Source organism: Leuresthes tenuis, unplaced genomic scaffold (genome assembly GCF_036924035.1).
Source record: "Leuresthes tenuis unplaced genomic scaffold, fLeuTen1.0.hap1 SCAF_10, whole genome shotgun sequence".
Classification (NCBI taxonomy): Eukaryota; Metazoa; Chordata; class Actinopteri; order Atheriniformes; family Atherinopsidae; genus Leuresthes; species Leuresthes tenuis.
In genome coordinates, this window is record NW_027325364.1 from 35,663,062 (window position 1) to 35,689,581 (window position 26,520).

Sequence of the window (26,520 nt, forward strand, 5' to 3'; positions counted from 1 at the left end):
GATACAGTCGACCATCTCCAGTTTGCCTACTGCTCGAACAAATCAGGAGATGATGGGTTGGCCCTGGCACTTCACTGCATCCTGCAACATTTGGACACCCAGAAGACATACACATGGATCTTATTCCTGGATTACAGATCTGCCTCCAATACAATGAGGCCGATAAAGCTCATTGTAAAGCTGGCAGACCTGGGATTACCAACACCCACCTCTAACTGGATTTTTAACTTTCTTACAGACAGACCATAGGTGGTAAGGATGGGGAAGAATGTCTCTGCTGATCTGACAGTCAGTGGGGTTACATGATGAGATTAACTCGATTATAGCTATAGTTGGGTTAAGCTCCTTATTTGAGCAAGGGTAATTATCCATGGATATTTGGCAGTGAATGACTTGAATCACTGGCACAAAGCATGTCATGCCCTGGTACGATAGGTGGTGCTGTACCCATTTCAACTATCGCTAATAGAGCCCCTTCCGGTTGACCTCTTCACCACCACCAGCACCAACAACAAACTCAAGTATTCGAGAAAGATGGCGAACGAAGAGCAAGATGAAGCTACGCCCCTCTACATTTAGTTTGTGATGAGCATGGTTATGGCACAAATGCGATGCATAATGGCACATTCTCCATCGCATTGTTTATTTCTTTCTGACAGCAGCGACGACAACAGTAATATCGTCTCAAAGTCTTGAGCATTCGCAGAACGCTCAATCCAATCTACCACGTGTCTCTGCCATCTACATGCACGTTTAGTGTTCCTTTGCATTGAGTTATCTCGGGGTCTTAATCCGATCGCGAGTAACCCGATCTGATCCGATTTTTTGTCAGAATAAGGTGTCTACATGAAGTTAATAACTTCAAATAAATTAATCTGATCCGATGGCGCTCATGTAACTTCACTGACTGAGAACAAGGACACCACAGGGGTGCTGCTTAAGTCCAAAGCTTTTCACACTGTGCACATACGACTGTATTTCCAACCAGGACAACAATGTTGTTCTTAAGTACTCAGATGGCACAACCATCCTTGGACTCATCAGAGATGGTGATGAGTCATCCTACAGGGACCTGGTCCAGAAGACCGCTGTCTATGGAAATGATAATGAGCTCTGGACTTTAGGAGATGAGCCCCAATTGTTTATGTTTATGTATTCAGCAGACACTTTTATCCAAAGCGACTTACAAATCAAGATATAACAAGTTATACAAAAAGCTAACAATAAACTACATAGAAGAAACCCACTAGTCCGACTCTGTCAGAGGTGACAGAGTAGAGATAGGGTGCAGGCATAGAAGGAAGTGCAAAAAGATAAAGTGCAAAGATAGAGGGGGTAGGGAAGTACAAGGTAAGTGCTAGGATAGGAGATGCTCTCTGAAGAGCTGGGTTTTCAAGAGCTACTTGAAGATAGACAGGGACACCCCTGTTCTGGTAGCGCTCTGTAGGTCATTCCACCATCGTGGGACGACACATGAAAAGAGTTTGGATTGTCTTAGGCGTGGTGTAGGCACTGCTAGACGACAATCCTGGGACGAACGGAGGGACCGAGTTGTGACATCAGCCTTTGCAAGAGCATTCAAGTAGATGGGAGCCGTTCCATTTAGCACTTTGTAGGCTAACATCAGTGACTTGAATTTGATGCGGGCGGCTAAGGGGAGCCAGTGGAGTTCAATGAACAGAGGGGGGGCGTGTTCTTTTAGGCTGATTGAAGACCAGACGCTCCGCCGCGTTCTGGACCATCTGCAGAGGTTTCACAGCACAGGCTGGGAGACCAGTTAGGAGAGCATTGCAGTAGTCAAGGCAGGAGATGACCATGGCCTGCACCAGGAGTTGGGTGGCATGTTGGGTTAGGTATGGTCTGATCTTTCTTATGTTTAGTAATGCAAAGTGGCATGAACGAGCAACTGAGGTAACGTGTTCTTTGAAGGTTAGTTGGTAGTTAGTTGATCAATCATGACACCCAAGTTTCTAGCTACCTTTGATAGAGCAAGATGTAGGGATTCGGTTTGGATGCAGATGCTGTGGTGTATGGTTGGTTTGGCTGGGAAGACCAGCGGTTCAGTTTTTGGGAGGTTAAGTTGGAGGTGATGGGCTTTCATCCATGTTGATATGTCAGAGAGACAGTCTGAGATTCGGGCTGTGGTCGTCAGGTGGGAATGACAGATAGAGCTGGGTATCATCAGCATAACATTGGTATGAGAAGCCATGTGATCGGATGATCTGTCCCAATGAGTTGGTGTATATGGCAAAGAGAAGAGGTCCCAGTACTGAACCTTGGGGGACCCCTGTGGCGAGGTGGTGCGCTGCAGAAGTGTGACCAAGCCAGGATACTTTGAACAACCAGTGAGGTATGATTCAAATCAGGAGTATCCTCTCCCTGTGATGCCCATGCTAGAGAGTATGGACAAAAGGATACTGTGGTTGACAGTGTCAAATGCAGCTGATAAGTTGAGCAGGATAAGTACAGAGGACTTAGCTGTCACTCTGGCTTCTTTTAAGGCTTCTGTCACAGCCAACAGAGCCGTTTCAGTGGAGTGTCACTTTTAAACCCAGATTGGTTTGGGTCAAGGAGGTTGTTATGTGAGAGGTAATCGGTCACCTGCTTAAAGACCGCCCTTTCAATGATTTTAGACAGAAACGGGAGGAGAGAGACCGGCCGATAATTCTCCACATGAGTTGGAGGGAGGGAAGGTTTCTTGAGCAGCGGTGTAACCTGAGCTTGCTTGAATGTGGTAGGAAATGTGCCCGATGTCAGTGAAGCATTAATCACATGCGTGGCTGCTGCAGTTACAGTAGGAGCAATGGATTGGAAAAGATTAGTAGGGACGGGGTCCAGCGGGCATGTAGTAGGACGGCTACATGTGAGAAGTTTAGACACACTGCTCTGAGCGAGAGGGGTGAATGAGGAAAATGATGCAGTAGGACTTCTGCATGCAGATTTTGTGGTACCAGGTTCGGTAAACTGTTTGCTTATAGCTGCCACTTTATCAGTAAAAAATGAGGCAAAGGTGTCTGCTGTTAGATTGGTAGCAGGTGGAGGAGGCGGAGGATTAAGTAGAGTTTTGAAGGTGGAAAAAAGTTTCCGGGTGTCAGTAGTACTATGAATCCTGTTGATGTAGAAATTTTTGCATCAGTAACACTGGATGCAAATGATGACAGTAGCGCCTGGAATTTAGCTAGATCTGTCGGATCTTTTGACTTTTGCCATTTCCTTTCGGCAGCTCTGAGATTGGTGCGCGACGCTCGGAGAGTATCATTAAGCCAGGGGTGAGACTGGGAGGATCGGGAGGGTTTGGTGGATAGAGGACACAGACTATCCAGAGATAAGCTCAGAGGAGAGCAAAGGGACTCCGTGGCATCATTAACCTGAAGGGAGGAGAATGTGCTGGAGGTTGGAAGAGCGGAGGCAACAACAGAGGAGAAGTGGGTGGGCGACAGGTTACGGAGATTGCGGCGGAAGGAAACCATAGGGGTAGAAGCAGATGATCTTCTCGGGAGACTCACTCTGAACTGAATGAAATAGTGGTCAGAGAAATGCAGAGGTGTGACAGACCGGGCCTCTGTGGCACAGTTTCTTGAGAAAACGAGATCGAGCACTTTGCCAGGTTTATGGGTCGGAGGACTGCTGAGCAGTTGTAGCTCAAATGAGTGCATTAGTGACAGAAAATCAGAAGAGTTAGGACTGTCAAGGTGGATGTTCATGTCACCAAGGACAATTATGGGACAGTCATGCTCCAGGATAGAAGAGAGCAAGGTGTCGAGTTAATTTAGAAAGTCACCGAGTTGTCCTGGAGGGCGATATACGACAATCGTATAGATTTTGACCGGTGCAGTTACCAGGATGGTGTGGTATTCAAAGGTATTGTATTTAGCTTCAGGTAGCAGTTGGGTGTATTTCCATTTGTTGGAAATGAGCATGCCCGTTCCACCACCTCTCCCAGATGTACGAGAGGTGTGGGAGAATGAGTGGTTGGTCAAAGTGCAGCCGGGGTAACTGTGTTTTCAGGCTTAATCCAGGTTTCAGTGAGAGCCAGGATGTCAAGAGGCAGGTGGTTAAAATAAGCCATGATGAAATCTGCTTTGTTTACCGCTGATTGGCAATTCCACAACCCCACAGACAAGGGTGTGTCACAAAGTGAAGTGGGCTTTAGAGAGCGGAGGTTGTTAAGGTTGCGGTGGCGTTTGGTTTCCATCTTCCTTCCATTGACACCATATACACCCAACACTGTCAGAGGAAGGCGCAGAGCATCTGCAGGGACAAGCATCGCCCAGCTCGTGCCCTGTTTCAGTGGGTGGATTCAGGCTACAACCTGAGACACTGCAGGCCAGTGAGCATCCCTGCTCACAGGGCTCGCCTCCACAACAGCTTCTTTCCAGCCACTGTCAGACTTATGGAACAGGACATTAAAGAGGGAAAGAAGTACCTCACTCCACAAATCATCTCACACTACACAATAAAGGCTTGTATAATTTTTTTTTCCTTTTTAAAACTCAAGACCAATGTTTTTTGTGCAATAAAACTTGACTCATCATAAACCTGTCATGTGCAATATCTTTAATCTCTACTAGTCGCCCACTATATGCACGTACATGTATATATATATATATACTTATACAGTGTATATTAGTTTACTTTATTCTACTATGTTTATCTTATTTTATTATTGTTTGTTGTTGTACCATTATTTCTTCCGCATTTTGATTTTCAAGAATCGATGAACAACGCAGAAGAATTCCAATGCATTTATACCTGTACTTGTGCAGGTGGCAAATAAACTATTCTATTCTAATCTATCAATGACAGGAAACAAACAATGTTATTGTTCTTGGTGACAAAGTCAGAGAAGAACTATTTTGCATTTCTCAATTCTAAAATATAATGTGAAATTGACAGCCATGTGTTCAGTGCCATCAGACTGCTGACTCTTTCAATTGTTCTTCGGACTGATGGGCGGGAGTCATTCAGCCATCACAGAACAAACTGTCACTGGAGGTTGAAGGAAACTAAACTTGATTTATTCAAAACTGTGACAAAAACACCAAAAGAAGAAAAAAAAAGTAAAAATAAAACTACAAAAAAAAACAGACTGAGAAAAAGAACATGAATGGCAGAGAAACAATAGGAGATAACTGGCAAAGACTAAAAGAAACAAATATATACTGAGAGAAGTGATGAGAAAGTGACTGGAGCTGTGACTGATTGAATAGAGGACAGATGTGGAAATGGAGCTGAGAACAAGACAGGGAACCTGGGGATGCTAAGAGTAATGGCCATATATAAACACAGGACTAAAACCATAGATAAAGTAAGCAAACTAAAAGATTAAATGCTAAAACCATGCAAACACTAAACAAAACTCTAAAGACAGGAAAAAAACAGAACACAAAACCCCAGATCATGATACAAATGATAAGAAAACCTGGAGAAAATGATGAGAAAAAACCTGTAGAGTAATGTATGGGACATAGATATGATTTAAATTTCTCATTAATAGGATTCCAGGACTAGTGTAAGAGACCAATACAGAGCCAGCTCAACAAAACTCATGATCTAATTACTGGTGCACTGTAAGACATTTAATCACTTTTTGTTAGATTGTGAGCAATATCATTAAAATCCTGTCTACTGATATTTGAGAATTATTTTATGTCATTGGTTCTGTTTAATACTTAAATAATAAAGGAGTCAACTCTGGCTTTGTCACACAGATATATGAGAACTTTACAGTTCTCTGAACCCAAATTCAGTAATCATTGGCTAACAACTCAAACACCGATTCAGTTCTCCGCTGGTTCTCTTCATACCAAAAAATGCATTTCTCTGGTGGATGATCAAAGTCATACGGTGGTGGTCTGTCATGGCATTTACATTTCAGAATTCGTTTGTGCCAATACCACTATATGGATAACTTTTTTAATGTCTTTGTCTTGACCTTGCTTCATAGCTCTCCCTAAAGATACAAGCTCACAAGTATTATCAGCATAACAATGGAAATTTATGCTACGCCGTCTAATAATGTTACCTAATGGAAGCATGTACAAAGTTAAAAGATTCAATTCAAGCACAGAACCCTGAGGAACCTCTTAACTGTCACACCTGAGATTAAGTGGTTTTTTGTCCTGTCTCCATGTCTTGTCTTGTTATTTCCTGTTATATTTTGAAAAAGTAACTCTCCTCTCGTTTCAGGTCACTTGCCCTTTCCTCGTGTGTCTTGGTCTGATTGTCTGCTGAATGTTTCCACCTGTTCTCTGTCACCCTGTGTATAAGAGTCTGTGTCTCCCTTTGTCTTGTGCCAGTGTGTTCAGCTTTGTTCTTGTCTTCGTGTGTTCACCCCAGCCTTATCACCTTATCACAGTCACGTCACAGCCTTGGCCATAGTTATTATTTGGATTTTGTACCGATTCCTCCGAGAGAGAGATTTTGATTTGTAAGTTTCATATCGTAGTTTTGTTTCATAGTTAAGGATTTCACAGCCTTTTGTTTCCTCCATGGGATTCTTAGTTTACTTACCTTTTCATAGATTAGTGCCTCCAGTTTTCAGGAGTTTTATTTTGCTCTATCTCTTAGTTTCCTTAAAAGTAAAAGTTGCTGTCTTGTCTTTAGCCACAGCATCATCCGACCTAATCACCACTCAATTGGCAGAAAGACATCTGTGCAGTGAATTGAGTTATACAAATATGTGCAATGATCTCCCACAAAGTATCAGTATCAGACATAAATAATTCAATTACTTGATTCCACTCTTGTGCATATTTACTGGACAAGGACAGTGATCCAGTTAAATGGTACTGTCAGTCTGTCACTAGTGTAAGATTCAACTGTGCATGTGCCTATGCTGAGTGCCATCTTGAGGATTCTGAAAGTCTGAGCAGACCATCAGCCTTCAGTGACTGCAGACCAATTGCTCTAATGTCCAACATCATGAATGCATCATGAGTGTATAGCGAACTGGTTACCACTTTGTGGCATAGTGTGAGAACAATCACCTTCTTTTGAAGAGGAGTTATAATTTTTCCATTTGATTTTTTTCAGTATTTCACTTTTTTGCTTTACAGCAAACAGATTTGTGTTACTTGCAAAAAAATATGTTCTCTTTGGTGCTCTAGGAATCGTGTTCATTGTGTTAGTCTGATTTTGCCTTCAGATGCAGCAGCCGATCTATACTTGAACAGTGTAGAGGCCTTTTGTTTCATTGGTTGGTCTACTCATTGCTTTGAGTGTTCCTTGGGAACAGAGAACTCACATGCTGCATTCACTTGCACACAGATACTGGAACTTTCAAAGTGCTTATGCTATGGTAGGGTTCACTCTTGTCTGTCTGACGTTGGAGAGAAAGGGGGTGACCCTAATGATCCAGAACTATCTGTTTTCTTCTGCTGCCAAGGTAAGGTTTGATGTAGTGTCATTTCACAGGTTAATGAGATAGCAGGGCAATCATACCCTGCTTATGTTCACTGCAAAATGTTCACTTGTTACTGCAGGAGCTGCAAAAAGCACAAGCTTGTAGAATTTTATGTGTAATCCGGGCTGTTTGTATCCACCAAAAAGCCTTGCCCCCAGCCCACCTTTTTCCACAAGCACACATATAAAGTAGTGGCATTTTTTTCCATGAAACCAGCCTCCAAACCCATTCACTTGTATTTACGAAATGCCACACCTCTCTCCCCACCACCAAGTCCACACAGGAACACATGCAAACACGTGTAGAGCCACATTCTCAAAGAAAAATCTACAGAACTTTATTTGAACCTCATTCCAGAACAATAGGTCAAACTTTACCCTGTAATAAGAACAAATACCCAGCTAAGGCTTGCAAACCTCCTGCCAGAGAATAGATGTCTGCTAATAATAGTTCTAACATAGTTATGAATGGGATAATATCACAAAACTGCATGTTTAAATTTTCCAGAAAATATTTTTTTGACAATAAATCAAGTTGATGGTGAGCACACTCAGCCTATAGCCAAGCTATTCCAGTCCTTCAAGTCCTGATAAGGTCCCATTTAGTTGCTTGATAACAGTGTGTTGTGTTTTGTTGCGACTTAGTTCTTCATGCGTATGTCCCAAAAGTGGTAAATGGTAAATGGTAAATGGACTTGTACTTGTACAGCGCTTTTCTAGTCTAGCTGACCACTCAAAGCGCTTCACTACATGAAGTGAAAACATAAGCCTAAATTAGGCATATTAGGGATGCAGACATTGTTCAAATGTTATTAAAAAAAAGAATAGCCATGTTCAGGACATTGATATAAATAGCACCCCCATTCTCCAGGATATATTTCTAAAAAGATGTGCTTCTGTTTTTCAGGCATGTAATTTAAAACTTCCATAGAAACGTAAAAAGTAATCATCATAATCTACTGTTTTTGTTTTATTCCCTTAAGACATAGCTTTCATGACCAAGTAGTTAAAAGGTATTTATGCAACTCCTTATACAAATCTGGTTTGCACTGACCAAGATCAAGCCACATGGTTCTAGTTAACTCTTCCCAATCTCTCTCAGTCAGCTTTCTTGTACATTTGTGTAATTTGAGCGATAAAGTCCAATGAAGTAAAAAACAAAAATGACTTTTTTTGTGTTCCCTAAGTACTACATGAATTTTACAGTACAGTAATTGCCTGAATAAAAAATATCATATGTAAGGAATGAGGAGTTCTGAAGTTTACTTGCAAGATTACACCATATTTTGGGACATTAAAACATGGAATGAATAAATATATCAAAATGTAACTTGTTGGATTATATGAAAATCTGCTCAATATCCAGTAATACATATCTGGAACTATTGAGAAGATTAAACAGTGTCTACATTTTAGGGTATCTGTAAATCCTTTCCTTTCATTTTTAATTTATATGCCCATTGACATATTTTTCATACTTTAAAATGTTTGGCAAAAGACTGCCAATATTTTTTGTGACATCAGTTTAAACAGTATAAGTATAAACTACATAACACAACATTTTCGCCCCAGCGTCCTTCCGATGCTGACGAGAGCAGTGACCAATTCAGTAGCTCCGTCCACGTCTGCGTGTTTTTAGTGTTTTAACAACCACTAACCATAAAGGCTAAAAGGTGAACGGGACAGTGGAGGTATAAGCCTGCAATTCCCTCCGTGATTATGGGGAATGTGAACTCTATGTCAAACAAGATTGACGAGCTGGCCGCTTACTTACACTTACTGTATATCCTACTGTATGTTCTTACTAACTGAGTTTTTGTTCGCTGTTGATACTAACCTGCCTTCGGGAATCTATGTAGCTGCTGGATACTTTTAATTTCTTTCTTTCTTTCTTTCTTTCTTTCTTTCTTTCTTTCTTTCTTTCTTTCTTTCTTTCTTTCTTTCTTTCTTTCTTTCTTTCTTTCTTTCTTTCTTTCTTTCTTTCTTTCTTTCTTTCTTTCTTTCTTTCTTTCTTTCTTTCTTTCTTTCTATATATCTATCTATCATATTTTTTCCTTTCATGAAATTGGATAATCTTGGCATTTGTGGATGTTACTTCATAAGACAGTATGTATACCTGATAGAGCTCGATGCGCTGCTCAGACACTTGAGCCTCAGGGTTTTGAAAACGAAAGATCCTGAGCTCCGCCTTAACCAGATTAGAGGCATTCTTCTCCAAGGAGGACACATCAAAGGTCAGCCGCCTGAAGTATGGGTTGAAGTGTGTAGGGGAAATGACATCTACAAAACAAGGAGATAAAATAGTATGGTGATGGAGAGTATACTTTATAATTAATGAGAAACTTGAAAATTAACTATAAAATTGACTTCATATAAAAGGATATAATTTTTTTATTCAAATCAAAACCACCAAAAACTGACCAAAAACAAAACTGCTAATCAAGAAAAACATTACAATTGCAAACACATGGTGTGAAAAATACCTAAGAAGAGTGTTGGTGCTATGTAATATTCACGTAATAATTTCTTAAAGGATAGTTTTTGTTTTTATTTCTATTTATTTTCTTTTGCCATGAGTTGGGCTGCACAGAGATATAGTGGTTAGCATTGTCACCTCACAGCAAGATAGCTCCTAGTTTAAATCTCAGCTGGGTTTATTCTGTGTGGTTTGCATATTCTCTCCGTGTATGTATGGGTTCTCTCCAGGTACTCCAGCTTCCTCCCATAGTCCAATAACATGCATGTTAGGTGATTCTAAATTCACCCTAGGAGTGAGCGTGAACAAGCCTGGTTGTTTAGTCTCTTTGAGGCCCTGTGATGAACTGACGACCTGTCCAGGGTATACCCTGCCTCTCAACTAATATCAGCTGGGATAGGCTCCAGCCCTCTTGCAACCCTGAGTTGGATTAAGTGAGTGTAGAAAATGGAAATACATTATACACAAGTGCATACATTTCATTGTTGAATGTATGCGCTTTAATTTGCACTTTATATAGATTTATTTATATCGAGCCAAATCCCAATAAATGTCATCTCAGGGCACTTGTAAGATACAATCAAATTTAAGCCAATTACGATCCAATTCACTTAAACCAAATAAATCCAACATCTCACTTGTGCCAGCACAATTGTTCAGTGGCAACTTGTGATCAAAAATACTTTATATTACGGCGGTCACAGGAAGCAAAGGAAACTCTGAAGGATTACTTTTCAGTGAAAAAAACACTAGGATCCACTCTAAGAGCCACAATGAGACAACATCAGCACTATGACTGAGTGTATGACAGACTATGCTGAGTTCTGAGTGGAGAACAGATAATAAACCCTGGATTATCAGTGACTTTAAAAAAGATGCAGAACTCAAAGAAGAAATCTTTCAGGGATGGAGACAGATAGTAATTGACTAGTGTACAGAAAAAGTTGAAAAAGAGGGAGGTATACAGAAAAAAAGCTGCAAAACACAGTTCAGGAGAACAACATGACAGATGTGTGGTCAGTGATGGAAAAAGGTCGCAGAGCTTCAAGATGAAGGATGATCAGACTGATGGAAATCTGGACAGAGCCAAAGAGCTGAAAATGTTTTTCAGGTTCAGTTCAGAATGATGCTCAGTATGCTCTTCACCTGCCTCGGGCTTAATAAACCTCACAACCTTTCTGAACTTCTCTGTCACACCTCCATAATGTCACCCTTGCACCTCATGGATCTTAAAACGGCCTCAGCAACATCTCCCCCCACATCAGGACACACTTGAGATCTGCAAAAACTTGCAGACAAATAGACAGGAGACTGATCAGCTTTATCTGACTGCAAGACTGCAGGCAGCTCACTCTTACTCTGCTGTATAGGCTGATGTCCACTAATGTTCTTTTAGCTTTGTGCTTATCAGAAAATGTGGTCCAACACAGTCTGCAGGGTGCAGCGGAATGTCATGCCTTTATGTTGCTGTAGTTACAGGCTTGTGCTGTGGATGCTGTGATGGTTTAGACCAATAACGATTTAACGTGTTTGCAAATCCTTTACAGAGCATAGTGATCAAACAACTGCTCATTTTCAGTCTCAGGCTTCTTCAGCTCAGCTGCAACAAAGACTGGTGCATGAGAAACTTTTATTTTCTACCAAAAACAACAGCCTTCCATGATGATGAATATAATGACTCTATTCTTTGTGGGGTCTGGATGGTGGTGTGATGGTTAGCACTGTCATCTCACAGTAAGAAGGTTCATATCCTGGCCTTTCTGTGTGGAGTTTGCTTGTTAACCCAGTGCATGTGTGGGTTCTTCCAGGGTACTCCAGCTTCCTCCTACATCTAAAAACATGTACGTTAGGTTATTTGGTGGTTCTGCATTGACAGTAGGTGTGAGTGTGAGCATGCATGTTTGTTGTGTGTTTGCTGTGACCTGTCTATGGTGTGCTTCGCCTTTTGCCTAATGGCAGCTGGTCTGATGATAGTCTCTATCCCCGAAACCTTGAATTGGAATAGGTGGCTATAGAAAATGGATGGAAGGTTTTTATTTGTTATTGTCTAGTCATTATTTGGTAATCCTTCCTTTTACACTCCCCTAATTACCATATCATTACCTAGTAAGTACTCTGTAGGTTTAGTGTATTACTATGTAATAAAAAACGCATTTTAATGTGTAATTACAATCAAATTACTGTTTAACAGCCCCTAAATAACCCTCTATTTAACAACGGATAAATTGCCACATATTATCAGTTACACTGTCTTACTATGCAATTAGCCACTATTTGATTGCAATTAGTGAATAATTGCAATCAAATTACTGTTGAACAGTCCCAGAATCATCCACTATTTACCAAAGGACTATGTAAAATGTGAATTGCCACATATTACCAGGTAATTGTTGCTGTTAATAACATTAAGCAGATGAGGAAAAGCTTTGACTTCTTACAGTTATTATGCTATTACCATGTATCTCACATTGAACTGTATGTTTTTATTTAACCTGCTCATAAAGTAGCAGAATAAAAGAGTACAGCATTATTACCAAGAAAAAAAGTGACAAATTAACCAGTAAGGAAGGTGAAACTGTACTGTAAAAGAAAGTCAGCCATGTTTCGTAGATTTTAAACAGTTATCACCATGTATCTCACATTGAACTGTATGTTTTTATTTAACCTGCTCATAAAGTAGCGGAAGAAAAAATTACTGCATTTATACCAAGAAAAACATGACAAATTACCCAGTAAGGAAGGTGAAACTGTACTGTAAAAGAAAGCCAGCCATGTTTCATAGATTTTAAACAGTTATTACCATGTAACTCACATTGAACTGTACGTTTTTATTTAACCTGCTCATAAAGTAGCGGAAGAAAAAATTACTGCATTCTTACCAAGAAAAACATGAAAAATTACCCAGTAAGGAAGGTGAAACTGTACTGTAAAAGAAAGCCAGCCATGTTTCATAGATTTTAAACAGTTATTACCATGTAACTCACATTGAACAGTATGTTTTTATTTAACCTGCTCATAAAGTAGCAGAAGAAAAAATTACTGCATTTATACCAAGAAAAACATGACAAAATACCCAGTAAGGAAGGTGAAACTGTACTGTAAAAGAAAGCCAGCCATGTTTCATAGATTTTAAACAGTTATTACCATGTAACTCACATTGAACTGTACGTTTTTATTTAACCTGCTCATAAAGTAGCGGAAGAAAAAATTACTGCATTCTTACCAAGAAAAACATGAAAAATTACCCAGTAAGGAAGGTGAAACTGTACTGTAAAAGAAAGCCAGCCATGTTTCATAGATTTTAAACAGTTATTACCATGTAACTCACATTGAACAGTATGTTTTTATTTAACCTGCTCATAAAGTAGCAGAAGAAAAAATTACTGCATTTATACCAAGAAAAACATGACAAAATACCCAGTAAGGAAGGTGAAACTGTACTGTAAAAGAAAGCCAGCCATATTTGGTGGTTGTGATCAAAAGTGAGTTCTTTTATTTTTGATCCAACAAACTATATGCCCAAAAACTGAGACAATAACAGAAATTATGAAACTTAAAAAATCAAAATGTCATCAATGTATGTACTTAGTAAACTGGGGAGGTACAGTTTTTTACTTTTTTTTTTTTAACATTGGCTATTGGCTAACAGAACTACCGGTGTGAAAGTTCAAATATATCGTATATGTACCTGTCACATAAGTAAATCAAAAAGTAAATACCAAATCAATAAAAAAAGAAAGAAAATTAGAGCTCTTTGATATAAAACATAGTTTCAGGTTATCTATAACATTCTGTAATGTTGAATTTTAAACAGAATTAACACTAGGTTGCAAGTACATTACCATTACTTGTGGAATTTCCACTTAATTAGTAGTAGCTCTGAATTTTTTTTTCATCGTTTTTATTTTCTCCTCTCGAGGTCTGTTTTCCTCCAGGAAGGCCTTGCAAGTTTTTGCAAAGCTGCTGATAGTATTATCATCAGTAAACATTGGAAGTGGTCCAAAGTTTTCGCCCTCTGCAGCAATCATGACTTCAGCAATGACAGCAGTCAAGACAATTGTGTTTCGGTCCACATTCATTGTGTTACAGCTCAGTGATTGATAAATTCCCTTTCCTTTTTTCTCTCGAAAATTATGTTAACTTCTGGATTTACTTTCAGAGGTCAAATGTAATTTTTTTCCCTCTACAAATGTAGCATGTTAAAAAGTCTTAATGTGCTTGTAAAAATGAGAAATTAAACAACTTCAGGACAAAAGAAGTGCCAAACATAAATTATTGACACTAGATACCATATCTGAAAGTCTTGTCATTAAGAGTAAAGAAAAAGCAAAGACAGCAAAGACCTGACACAAAGGTTGATGGATACATCATCCTTCAGTTGCTCATCTACTGTAAGAGACTTTCAGAAATACAAATAAAGTTTTATGATTCTGATTCAGAAATCCTGTGGAGAACTATTGATCATGATAATTTATAAACATGTCAGGGTTCTTTAAAGAAAAATGTAGAAAAGATAGGGGTGACTCCAGACATTTTACCAAAGAATTAATTCCAGAAAATTACCCCATTTTCCAAATGCAGCAGCTTTTGCCTTTCGCTTCTTCCTCTTTTTTGTACTCCTCACATATTCAGGGGAGGAGTCTGACTTAGAGTCAGACATAGTGTCAGAACTCTTTGAGGATTCAGATGTATCGGTCAGCTGCCTTTTCTTCACCCCGTAAAGAAAATATGAAGCTGTTAGCAGTTTTCCTTACTGTATTTAGTTTCAAATGTTGTTAGTTGAAATTTTTACTGAATCCCATTTTCTAGGTTTATCCTACCAACTAATATGTTTTACTTGGGTAATACATCAGAGTACATAAAACTATAAATTAAAGTGTATTTCTGTTTGCTCCATAAACAATATATTACTCCCACTCCCACCCCCACCTTCCCACACAAAAACAACTGGGGCACCCTATCCTTTAAAATCGCAGGGTGAATGAATAGTGAGGAACGGGGCGTAAAATGTGATTCAGTCTTTTTTTTTTTTTAAAAAACCTTCTTGAGATAAACATCTTGGTCATCGATATTGTGGGCTTTTTTAAAAAAATAGTTTGAGAGCAAAACATATGTGAACAAGGAGAATACCTTTTGATAACTTTGTGGGGCCAGCCTTCTCCAGACTGTTAATTTTCTCCCTCAAGAAGTCACGCTCCTCTTTCAGCAGACGAATCTCCTCCTTCAAAAGATAATTCTCCTCTTTCAGTAACTAAAAGTTGTCTTGGAATTTATTCATGGTGGGAGCAAATGCATTTTGCTGAAGGTCAACAACTACAAAAGAATTTATATTTAATAATCATAAAAACATATTTCAAATACAATTGTAATTTGTCCAACTCTGCTTATTAAAACCAAATTATCACAAAACATAAATATAAGAAAAAGTAGTATGACTAAAAGAACTGAATTTAGTTATAGACACACTCAGTAGTCATAGAATGCACCTTCACTTTCGCGCAACCCTGGGTTGCCATCTTGATCTGGGACCCTCAGCCCCTTGTTCAAACCTCTGCCTCTGCCCCTCCGTGTAAGTGGCATGCCTCTGTAACAAAGCATAATGATAATATAACTCAATAAGGTCGTCTGCTATGCTAAAAGATTTTCCAATATTTCTAAGTGACTGCACCAGAGGAGCATTTTGCTTGGTTGCATTGGTTTACACAAGAGAGGGATTTGTTGAAGCCCACCTGAACACTTAAGTTAAAGTTTAACAATTAAAACACAAACTGCAAAAAAAAAAAAATGTCCATGGACATTTGGACATGGACAAAAAAGTAACATTTCAGTACAACATTTCTTATTACTTAAAGGCAGGGATGCATTTTATTAGCAAAATGAGCTGTAGGCAATGCAGCCATAGTGGGAACTACAGAGTAAATTTTAAAAGAACGGAGATAGTAATGTGCACAACCTTCTTACTGTTTATCATGACTCAGAAACGTAGTGATAATAGATAGTAATTATGTGTCAAGCAATAATAAAATGATAATTCTCGCTCAAGCTCGCTCGTCTCTGTGCAGTGTCTCAACTATTGATTGGAATCGCACAGATCAATGAGGAGCCTCTTCCCTCTCAAAAATCAAGTTCTATCCCCCGGGGGGGATCAGGTATCAGCTATGTGCATTAATGCTCTCCTTGCCCCCCTTGCTGTTAGTTTACGTGGACACCTATGCCTTGGTAGGTTTCCAGTTGTGCCATATTCTTTCATCGTTTGTGCTTGTAATGTGAAAAACTGTTTTTAGGGAATGTAAAAGTTTTGGGCTAAATATTACCAATGGGTAAAGTTTTTTCAAGTCTTATTTTTTTGGCTAGTTGAATAAACTATGGTTTGCATTTTGTAGCCTAGATGGTGGAAGTTTCTATTTTACCACTGTATGAAACAAACTAATCCAATATGAGTTATATGGTAATAACTGTTTAAAATCTACGAAACATGGCTGGCTTTCTTTTACAGTATATTTTCACCTTAAGGTTATTAACTGTAGCAATTACCTGGTAATATGTGGCAATTTACATTTTATGTAATTCTTTGGTAAATAGTGGATAATTCTGGGACTGTTCAACAGTAATTTGATTGCAATTATTCACTAATTGGTATGAGCCGGCCTTTCCCGGTGGAAAGGATGATAAAGCCGTGCCGTGGCGGAGTCAGCGGGCTGTAGCTTGGTGACCTCAGCGGGCTGTGGCTTGGCGACCTCAGCGGGCTGTGGCTTGGCGACCTCAGCGGGCTGTGGCTTGGCTACTTTAGCGGGCTGTAGCTTGGCGTCCTCAGCGGGCTGGAGCTTGGCGTGCTCAGCGTGCTGGAGCTTGGCGTCCTCAGCGGGCTGTGGAGGCAGAAACATGGTAGCAGACACTGGGGAGTTAAAGGGAGAGGGGTAAAGTTGGTGGATCCAGGTCGAGTGCGGTTCGAACATGTCCATCGCAGCCACGCAATAAATGTTTCTTGCGACCTTCCAAGCCTCCTGGAGTTCGGGGATCTCCGGAACTAGCCCCTCCTGGAACTCCTCCAGGAAGTCTCCGGACACCTTCCACTGCCCTCCCTTCCGCCCACCTTCTCCTGCCCTCCAATTTTACTTAGTTGGGGTTTCACACAGCACAGGTTTTGGTAGCACATTCTGGTTTCTGATCTGGTAATTAGAAAACAGCCTAAACTTCAACGTCACCAACACATACGTTATGGGTTAGGGTCTCGAGGCTACTGGGCCTGCTCAATGTGTCCGGGGACAGCCGATGTGCTCGGGCTAGCTCTATTGCTGGCAGGGTCTAGCTGGGCTGCACGGTTCCTGCTGCGACTGAGGGGCAATCCATAGCACTGGTGGAGGTGCATGACACCAGCACCAGCTTGACCACAGCCTGTAACTGGCTGTGGTCACTGGTTGATGCCGAATAAGTGGTGAAGGTCAACATCACAGCTCTATATCTGCTGGAAGGCTTTATTTTTTTTTGGTGGATAAGTAGGTTACTTACAGACCACAACACAAACTTCCACACATTCATCTATACACACCACAGTACACACACACACACACAGACACACCTGCAATTGTCTGTTTATTTGTCTGTTTATCTCTTTATTTGTCCTGTCCTTTTGGTGTTCCACTGTCGGCGATTCTAGTCCTCTCTGATTAAATCAAGGTTTTTTTAATCAATAAAGCTGGTGAGATTAGATGGTCAAAGAGGGCTGATGAAGGACACACTCACCATCACTTATCACCTATGCGCAAGAAAAAATGCAAGATTAAATTGCATATATAAGAAACCTGTTTCTTTCCAGACCTTGGCATCAAACATTGATATATATGCAGACAGTGGGGAAAAAAGAAAAAAAAAAACTTATCAACAAAAAAAACTTGCACTTTAAGCTCTAGGAAGATCAACTGAAGGCAGAGTGTTTACCCAAACTGCTGCAGGGTTTCATGAATGAGTCCACTGTGCTGTAACACAACACTAGGTGCATTGACAGGTTCAAGGGAAAGCTACACATGCTGTTGATAGGCAGCAAACATGAGCACAGACATCTTCTGGCTCTGATGGAAACAGATTTCAGTATTAAGGTTAAACTGAAATCTGCTTTCTCTGCTCATGCAAATACTTTGATTCCTAAAACAGGGATTTCAGTTAAGTTCTCCACTGAAAGGTGGACATTACAGATTAGGGTTGCCACATAACAAGAATTTTAAACTCAGAACCAACACCAGTGGAAATACCCAATACTCAATACTATTTTCAATTACACAGTGTAAAAAGTGACAAAGAGAAATAAAATGTTTTAAAGGCTCTGGACTACCTATCTAAAATTGCATTTTTAAAAAAAAAAACATGAGAGTACTAGCAGAAAAAGCAGCTTTGCAAACAATTTATTTTTTCCATTTTAACTGCATAGAGGATCAATAAATGATTTGGACATAAACACAAAGCATTACTTCACAAGAAAGAAAGTCATTAAGTTAAACTGTTTGTTTTTACACAAAACGTCAAACAATTAAATAAACCCTGAATATGAATTCTGTTGCATGGCTGTCAATCAGTGCGGTTACATGCAGGCAATCGGATCGCATTAATGGCTAAATTACAATAAGATTGAATTATTCAGCTCATGTAACAAGCTTAATCCAACAAGAAATCGAATCGGATTATTTGCGATCAAATTAAGACCCCGGGATAACTCGATCCGATTGCCCACTTAACGTGCCTGGAGACGACAGTGGATCAGATCGAGTGTTCTGCGCATGCTTGAGATTTTTTCCCGCGATCGTCACCCGGAAGTCAAAGGAGACGATATTTCTGTTGTTGTCGCCGCCATCAACAAACAAACAAACAATGCGATGGAGAATGCGCCGTTGTGTGTCGCGTTTGTGCCATAACCAGCTCATCACAAATGTAGAGGGACGTAACTTCATCTCGCTCTTCGTTCACCGTCTTTCTCAAATGCCTTAGTTTTGTTGGTGTTTGTGGTGAAGACGTCAACCGGAAGAGGCTCTAGCGATAGTTGAAATGGGTACAGCGCCACTTATCTACTGCGGTATTGCATGCTTTGTGCCAGTGATTCCATACATTCACCGCCATGTAACAAAGGATAATTACTCTTGCTCAGATAAGGAGCAGAACCCAACTATAGCTATAATCGAGTTAATCTCATCATGTAAACCCACTGAATGTGAGTGTGTGCTTCTCCCTCTTCCACCCACCTTTCTGTTTTTCTCCAAAGTGTTAATATCCAGATTGAGGTTCAATCTGTGAAGTCCAGCCCTAACACTCTTTTGTTTGGATACTTGGCTTTGAACTGGCCAATCAACTTTGGGAGCCATGGATAAGAGAAGCACACCTGGCAAGCTGCCTTCCCCTCTCTCTGCTCTTGGGCTGCATGTGCTGCAGCACTGATTAAATGTTGAAGAATATGCGGTGGTGTGTTGTGGACAAGGCAAGTTCGGAATATCCTTTAAATTTTCTATATGTACATTGTTTTTGTCTAGACATAGTAGATCAATGGTTGGTAACACCTCCTGTACATCCTTTTTTAAGATAAGTTTGTTACGGTTTTTGGTTTGTTTTTTGTGTCCCATCCGCCATCAGAGGTTTTGTGAAGTTATCCTGTTGAATCTAGTGACTTCAAAATAAATTTTAAAAAAAGTTATATTATATACTTTTAAACATTATATAAAAGTTATATACTCTGTATAGTCTTAATTCTGTGTTTGTCATGTTGCACTCGTTTTCATCAGGAAATGTAAAAAAAAATCCCTTTCTTTAAAATAAAACAGCAGTTTAGAAATTTCCGGTTGTGCCATGGTTTAGAGGACAGCTAAAAGAGTAGCTCCTTCAGAAACCAATTGAAACTATCTCTTAACTAAAGTTAAACCAGAGGAAAGTGAATACATTTTTAACATAAGTTGACAAATTGAGTTTATAGAAAATATGGTCAAGATAGGGAAAGTTGGAGAGGAGGATAGTTCAAAAGAAAAATGTACCAATACAGTAGAGGGAACAAGCTCAGAGAGAGAGGAAAGTGACTTGGTCATGCTAAGGGAGCTGCACAAACTAAGAGAGAAGCCTGCTGAAGCAGCGGAACAAAACAAGACAGCAATGGGAAGACTCGACACAAACATGAAAAAACTTATGGACAGAACAGCATCCTTAGAGCAAAGAAAGGCACAAATGGAGGGAAGACTTGGAAACACCAAAAACGGGATGGAGTGAATCGAGCTCTCCGCGGGCTTTCTATTCCAAGAAACCGCAAAACTGTTTCTGTAGTGTGATGACCTGGAATCAAGAATGAGATGCATCATGGTATTCCCAAAGGACTGGAAAAGACTGGCTTCATCATTAAACTGATCAAGACCAAAATCCAAATCTCAAACATCATGGATTTACACATTGACAGGGCACAGTTCACTGAAGGCTAAATCAGTACAGTAAGGCCCCCACAAGAGCAATGTTGTGCGCTTTTTGGACTATAAAGTGAAGGAACAAGTGAAAAGGCAAGCCTGGAAACAGAAGACTACATATGGAGAACAGACTAGCAACTAGCAACTTTTACCAAGAATACACAACAGAGATTCAAAAGAAAAGGAAATTGAAGGAGAGAAATGTGAAGGCGCAGTGCCTATACCCAGCTCAACTTAAAATGTTTTTGCCACATATCACTTCTCGGCTATTTTAAAGTGCATGGGGATTAATGTGAAGGTAGACAGGATTAAGAAACTGCACTGAGATATGACATGGAGAGGCTGGACTAAAATCAGTACATGTACTGGTACAGTACTGAAAACAACAAATAAGAATGTTCAATGGTAGTAATCAATAGCTAAGGAAAATACAATGATACCCATTTTCTTTATTGACTACAAGAGATGCTAATTCTCCTACTACTTACTAAATATTTGTAAATATTGGTTGTTTAAAGAGCGACATTAAAACTTTAGACAACTGTTAGAAATTTGTGTTTTTCTAACAGTTAGCTCTATCACTTAGTGGGGGTGGTGGGTTGCTGCCCCACCGTTGTGGACAGTTTCTGGGGGGGCCTTGTGGCTTCAGGTCTCTGATGGTCTCTCTGGGTTGCCCTGGGCACACCACGGTGTGGGGGGGTTGGTGCGGGTCCTGGTGTCTGGCCGGTGTCTCTGGGCCCTCTGATGTGTCCACAGGTTTTTTTTTTCTGGGGGGGTTGTGGCGCATGGTGGGGTGTGGGGGTGCTCTCCCCCATTGGGGCTAGCTTGGGCAGGCCCGGGTGATGGTGGGTGTCAGGCTCAGGCCGCTGATGGCCGTTTTGGTGTTCGGGGGGGCCTCTGGGTGGGGCAGGTGGGTACGGTTCCTGCAGGCCCCGGACCTGGTGGACATCAAGCCCTCCTGCCCCGTGACAGGTCCCTTGGAACTGGGGTGCCTACTGCCGCCAGTCCCTGGCTGCCCTCTCCGGACAGAGCTTTTCTCCTCCTGGTCTTCTACAACCCTCCCCCTGGCTCCACTTAGGTGGTCCCCTTTGCTGCACTCTACAGCCCCCCTCTCCTCAGTTTTAATTACACCTTAGACACTACTATTTATCATACACACTAGGCCCTGGGGGGGTGGGTTTACCGAGTGATATCTGGTTCTGGCTCTTTGGGTAGGTGGTACTGCTCGGAGGGCCGCGCTCCCAGTTCTACAAGGTTGCTTGCCCCTCAATTTTAACTGGCCATTTTTAGACACTGAGGGCCTTTGTCCATCAACAGGGGGGAGGATTCTCCCATATCTGCCCTCAACCCACTCAAATATTGAAGAGCCAGGGGGACCAGGGGAGGGGTCTTCCTACACCACTGTTGCCTGGGTGTTCCCTGGGGAGGGAGAGGCCAGGAGATTCGGGAGATGGGGGGAGGAGGCTGGGAGTGGAACCATGAATGGATGCGTGTGCTGTGCGAGTGTGTGCATGCTTGTGTGTGGGACTGTTTGTATGTGGCTGAATGTTTATTAACTTATTTATTTTTCTTATTCATTTATTTTTCCCCCTTTGATTTGTGTGGGAGGGATCTGTGGTTGGGGCTAGGACTTGCTGTCCTCTGGCTTGCTTGTGCTGCCCCACCTCGCCTCTCCCCACTGCTTGCAACTGTACCTATCTGTAGGCACGTCTTGGCTCCTGGGGCCTCTGCCCCACCCAATACCCGGGTTTGGTGGTGCTCGGTTCGTAAGGCCCGGGTCCGGTGCTTGACTCGTGTCTGGGTGGCAGGGGCCTGGCGGGGCTGTTGGGATGTCGTTTCTTTCTATTTCTTTCTCCTTTCGCTTTCTTTACTCTCCCTCTTTCCCTGTCAGGTTCGACTCCATTACATGTACAGTATTGTAACAAAAATAAATAAATAAGCAGTGCTTGGGAAACAAGGAGAGCTTTAGATTAATAAAGCTTCCCTTGGCAAAGCAAATGTGTTTGTCATAAAACGGTATTCAGATTACAATTCTGCTGCCATAATGATGGAAAAGGACAGTGAGGGAAAAAAAAAGAAAAAGAAATTTGTGTTTTTTTGTTATTTCATATTGGCTAGGTTTCGAGTACAATTTCAGAAAAGATAGAAACCAATAATACAGATAACAAAGCTTTAAACACCTCATGAGTTTATTTTTTCTCTTCAATTCATGTATTTATCTGAAGCTATCATATTATGATACTTTGGCTGGGTATTATTTTTCTTTTGGATTTAATTTTTTTTACCTGCTCCTTTTCTGGATCTGCAGGCATAGCTGTATGTACTATGGACACAGTACTGTTTTTTTTATCTATGTACCTGGGTTCAGACTTAAGAGGTAAATTAATGTATATCTCTATGCAGTTTCTCAGTGTTCAATAAATAAAAAGTTTTAAAAAAATAAAACAAGTCAATTCAAGGCACTTCAAAGATGCAGTCCAATTCAAGCCAGTTATCATCCAATTAATTGTAATGTAATCATACTTTAATAAAATCAAATTAATTCAAATCTGTGTTAGTCCCATTTATACAAAGCCAATTAAAAAAAGAAGTAGACTAGCTAAGGAAACCAACAAACTTCTCATCAATTTACCCCCCCCCCCCTCATCTTGAGCATGCACAAAGCTATACTATGTTTATGTTTGTGTATTTATAAGACGCTTTTATCCAAAGCGACTTACAAATGAGGATATAATATTACAGCTAACATCAAAGCTAACAATAAGCTACATAAAAGGAAACCACGAGTCAGACTCTGTCAGAGGTGAGAGTGTAGAGATAAAGTTCAGGCATAGAGGGAAGTACAGAAAGATAAAGAGTAGTAGAGAGGGTAGGGAAGTAAAGGGTAAGTGCTAGGATAGGAGATGCTCTCTGGAGAGCTGGGTCTTCAAGAGTCTCTTGAAGATAGACAGGGACACCCCTGTTCTACTAGCGCTCGGTAGGTCATTCCACCATTGTGGAATGACACATGGAAAGATTCTGGATTGTCTTAAGCGTGGTCTAGGCACTGCGAGATGACAATCCTGTGACAACCAGAGTGACCGAGTTGTGACATAAGCCTTTGCAAGAGCATTCAAGTAGATGGGAGCCGTTCCATTAAGGACTTTGTAGGCCAACATCAGTGAATTTGATGCAGGCAGCTATGGGTAGCCAGTGGAGTTCAATGAACAGAGGGGTGTCGTCCTATTTTCGGCTGATTGAAGACCAAACGTGCCGCCGTGTTCTGGACCAAAGTTAGGAGAGCATTACAGTAGTCAAGGCGGGAGATGACCATGTTGGGTTAGGTATGACCTGATCTTTCTTATGTTTAGCAATGCGAAGTGGCATGATCAAGCAACGAAGGTAACATGATCTTTAAAGGTTAGTTGATCATCAATCATGACCCACGTTTCTAGCTAGCTTTGATGGAGCAAGAGCTAGGGATTCAGTTTGGATGCAGATGCTGTGGTGTATGGTTGGTTTGTATGGGAAGACAAGCAGTTCAGTTTAAGAGAGGTTTAGTTGGAGATGATGGGCTTTCATCCATTTCGATATTTCAGAGAGACAGTCTGAGATTCGTGCTGAGACCGTGTGGTCGTCAGGTGGAAATGACAGATAGAGCTGGGTATCGTCAGCATAACATTGGTATGAGAAGCCATGTGATCGGATGATCTGGCCTAGTGAGGTGGTATATATGGCAAAGGGAAGAGGTTCCAGTACTGAACCTTGGGGGACTCCTGTGGCGAGGTGGTGTGCTGCAGAAGTGTGACCAAGCCAGGATACTTTGAATGACCGACCAGTGAGGTACGATTCAAACCGGATCTGTGCTCTCCTTGTGATGCCCATGCTATGGACAAAAGGACAAAAGGAGTATGGACAAAAGGATACAATGGTTTACAGTGTCAAATGCAGCCGATAAGTCGAGCAGGATAAGTACTGAGGACTTAGCTGTCGCTCTGGCTTCTTCTAAGGCTTCTGTCACAGCCAACTGAGCCGTTTCAGTGGAGTGTCACTTTTAAATCCTAGATTGGTTTGGATCAAGGAGGTTGTTTTGTGAGAGGTAATCAGTGACCACCTTAAAAACTGCCCTTTGAATGGTTTTAGACAAAAACGGGAGGATTAAATAAAAACTTGTGTGTTGAGTTGCATGTTAGCTGAAGTAATTTGGTTGACACAGAATTATTGGCAACTTATTTATATATGGAAAGCATACGGTTCAGACATAAATGTTACAATGTCAGACATAAATGTTGCTCGATAAGAATATATGTTTATGCATTTGGGAGACACATTTATCTTTTTATCCAAAGAAACTACTCAAATCCCAGGTAGGTAGGAGTTGAAGAAAGTGTGTTCTGAACAATGGCAGTAGGTTTGGGAGTTCATTTTGAGTCAATCTTCAAAAAAGTCCATAGACTCCATAAAGTCATGTGTGGTACACACCTCCACCCTGATGGTGCCTAATTTGAAGTGGAGCTCTATGCCTGTTACTGATCCAGCCACAAGCCCATCCATCTGGTCCGTCAAGAGTCACTCTCGTCTCATCATTCCATAAAACCTGTCTACAGATATTTCTTGACCCAGTCTTGATGTTTCAACTTGTGTTTCTTGTTCAGTGGTGGTCAGGTTTCAGTCTTCCTTATTTTTGCCGTGTCTCTGAGCACTGAACACCTTGTTCTTCTGGACACTCCAGATAGGTTGTAGATCTGGAATATGACAGCACTGGAGGCTAATGGGCTCCTGGTGGCTTCATGTTTGATTCATCTCAAATCTTTGACAGTTAATTTACACTTTTTCTCAATGCATTTTTTGCAAGCCTGTTGACTATTTGCAACAAAACATTTGATGGTTCTGTGATCATGCCCCAATATAATAGTAATTTCAAGAGTGCTGCATCCCCAATTTTGCCTGAGAAAAAGAAATTGCCTAATAATTATGCACACCCTTGATATAGGGTGTTGATATCTTGAGGCCACAACCTCCCTCATTACACAAATACACATAGTATTCAAGTTTATACAGCTTGGAGTTAGAAAATATGCATGAAAATGATGATATGGCCAAAATACTCAAACATACTTGCCTAATTTTGTTTATTTTTTTATTTAATTTTTTAAAATAATTTTTATTTTATACACATCTGTTTAAAAAAGTGATTTAGATGTTTAGATTAGGGCCTGGACTTTATTGCGTTAATTAAGGTGAATTAATTATGCAAAAATGAATGTGTTAAAAAAGTTAGCGCATTTTAATCACAGTTGTTTTTGTACCGAGGAACTTTTCTCACTAAATGAGTTTCAGGCATACCGATTATACTGAAGCACCAACTAACGTTCTTGACTTCATACATGTGCCAGGGTAGGGCTTGGTAGACTATATATGACTTTAGGACAACTTAACTATTAACTATACCGTCTCTCTCTCTCTGTCTGTGTCTCTGTGTGTGTGTGTTTCTAGCTGTGAGAGGGTGTTGTTTTATTGAATACATATTCACATTGAAATTATGACATTGATTTGAGCCCCACCGCTGTATGGGTTAGCCCCACCGTAGTTGAACCAGAAAAAATACTCTGGTACCGCCACTGACTTCAGACAACAACAAACCACAGTGAACAATAGTCAAACATGAACGAAGAAGGTGATGAGATCGCTTTAGTTGGCCCCGTGGATGGGAAATTTTGTTTTAAAAAACAGACGGATGCGATGGTCGGTAGCGTAGTAGTGGCTTGTGCAGGCGACCCGTGTAAAGAGGCCACAGTCCTCGCTGCAGTCGGCCCCGGTTTGAATCCCGCATTGGACAGCCTTTTACTGTGTGTCATTACCCCTCCCTTTGCTTTCTGTCTCTTTTTATCTGTCCTGTCCATTAAAAGGCTTAAAAAAAATAATAAAATGGATGGATGGAAGGAAGCGTAAATAAGAGCAAAAAAAAACTAAAACAATGTTTTGTTGCTTATCTATTCAGTCATTATTCAATGGTATTGTAGGAGCCATATATTGTTTTGCTTATCATTATTTGGGTTTTTTATTTGTTTGGTTTGGTTGCCACGGTGATGTGTGGGGTTTGGGTCACATGTGTGTCGGAGGTAATAACAGGGGCTGAATCACCTGCACTAGACAGGAGAGAGGCGAGACAGGTAGCCGTAATTTTCATTGACCGCTTTTAGTTTAGTTATGTTGCTTTGATACAAGCGCAAA

At 40.7% G+C, this 26,520-nt stretch overlaps 1 protein-coding gene across 1 annotated transcript in view; it reads right to left on the reverse strand.

Annotated features, from left to right (window-relative positions):
• The window catches only part of tgfb2 (transforming growth factor, beta 2), an 89,206-nt gene that overhangs the window by 49,299 nt on the left and 13,387 nt on the right, over nucleotides 1–26,520 (reverse strand). Inside the window, exon 2 of the mRNA XM_072394994.1 lies at nucleotides 9,521–9,684. Coding sequence (XP_072251095.1) covers nucleotides 9,521–9,684 — 164 coding nt within the window. The remainder of the gene's footprint in view (nucleotides 1–9,520; nucleotides 9,685–26,520) is intronic.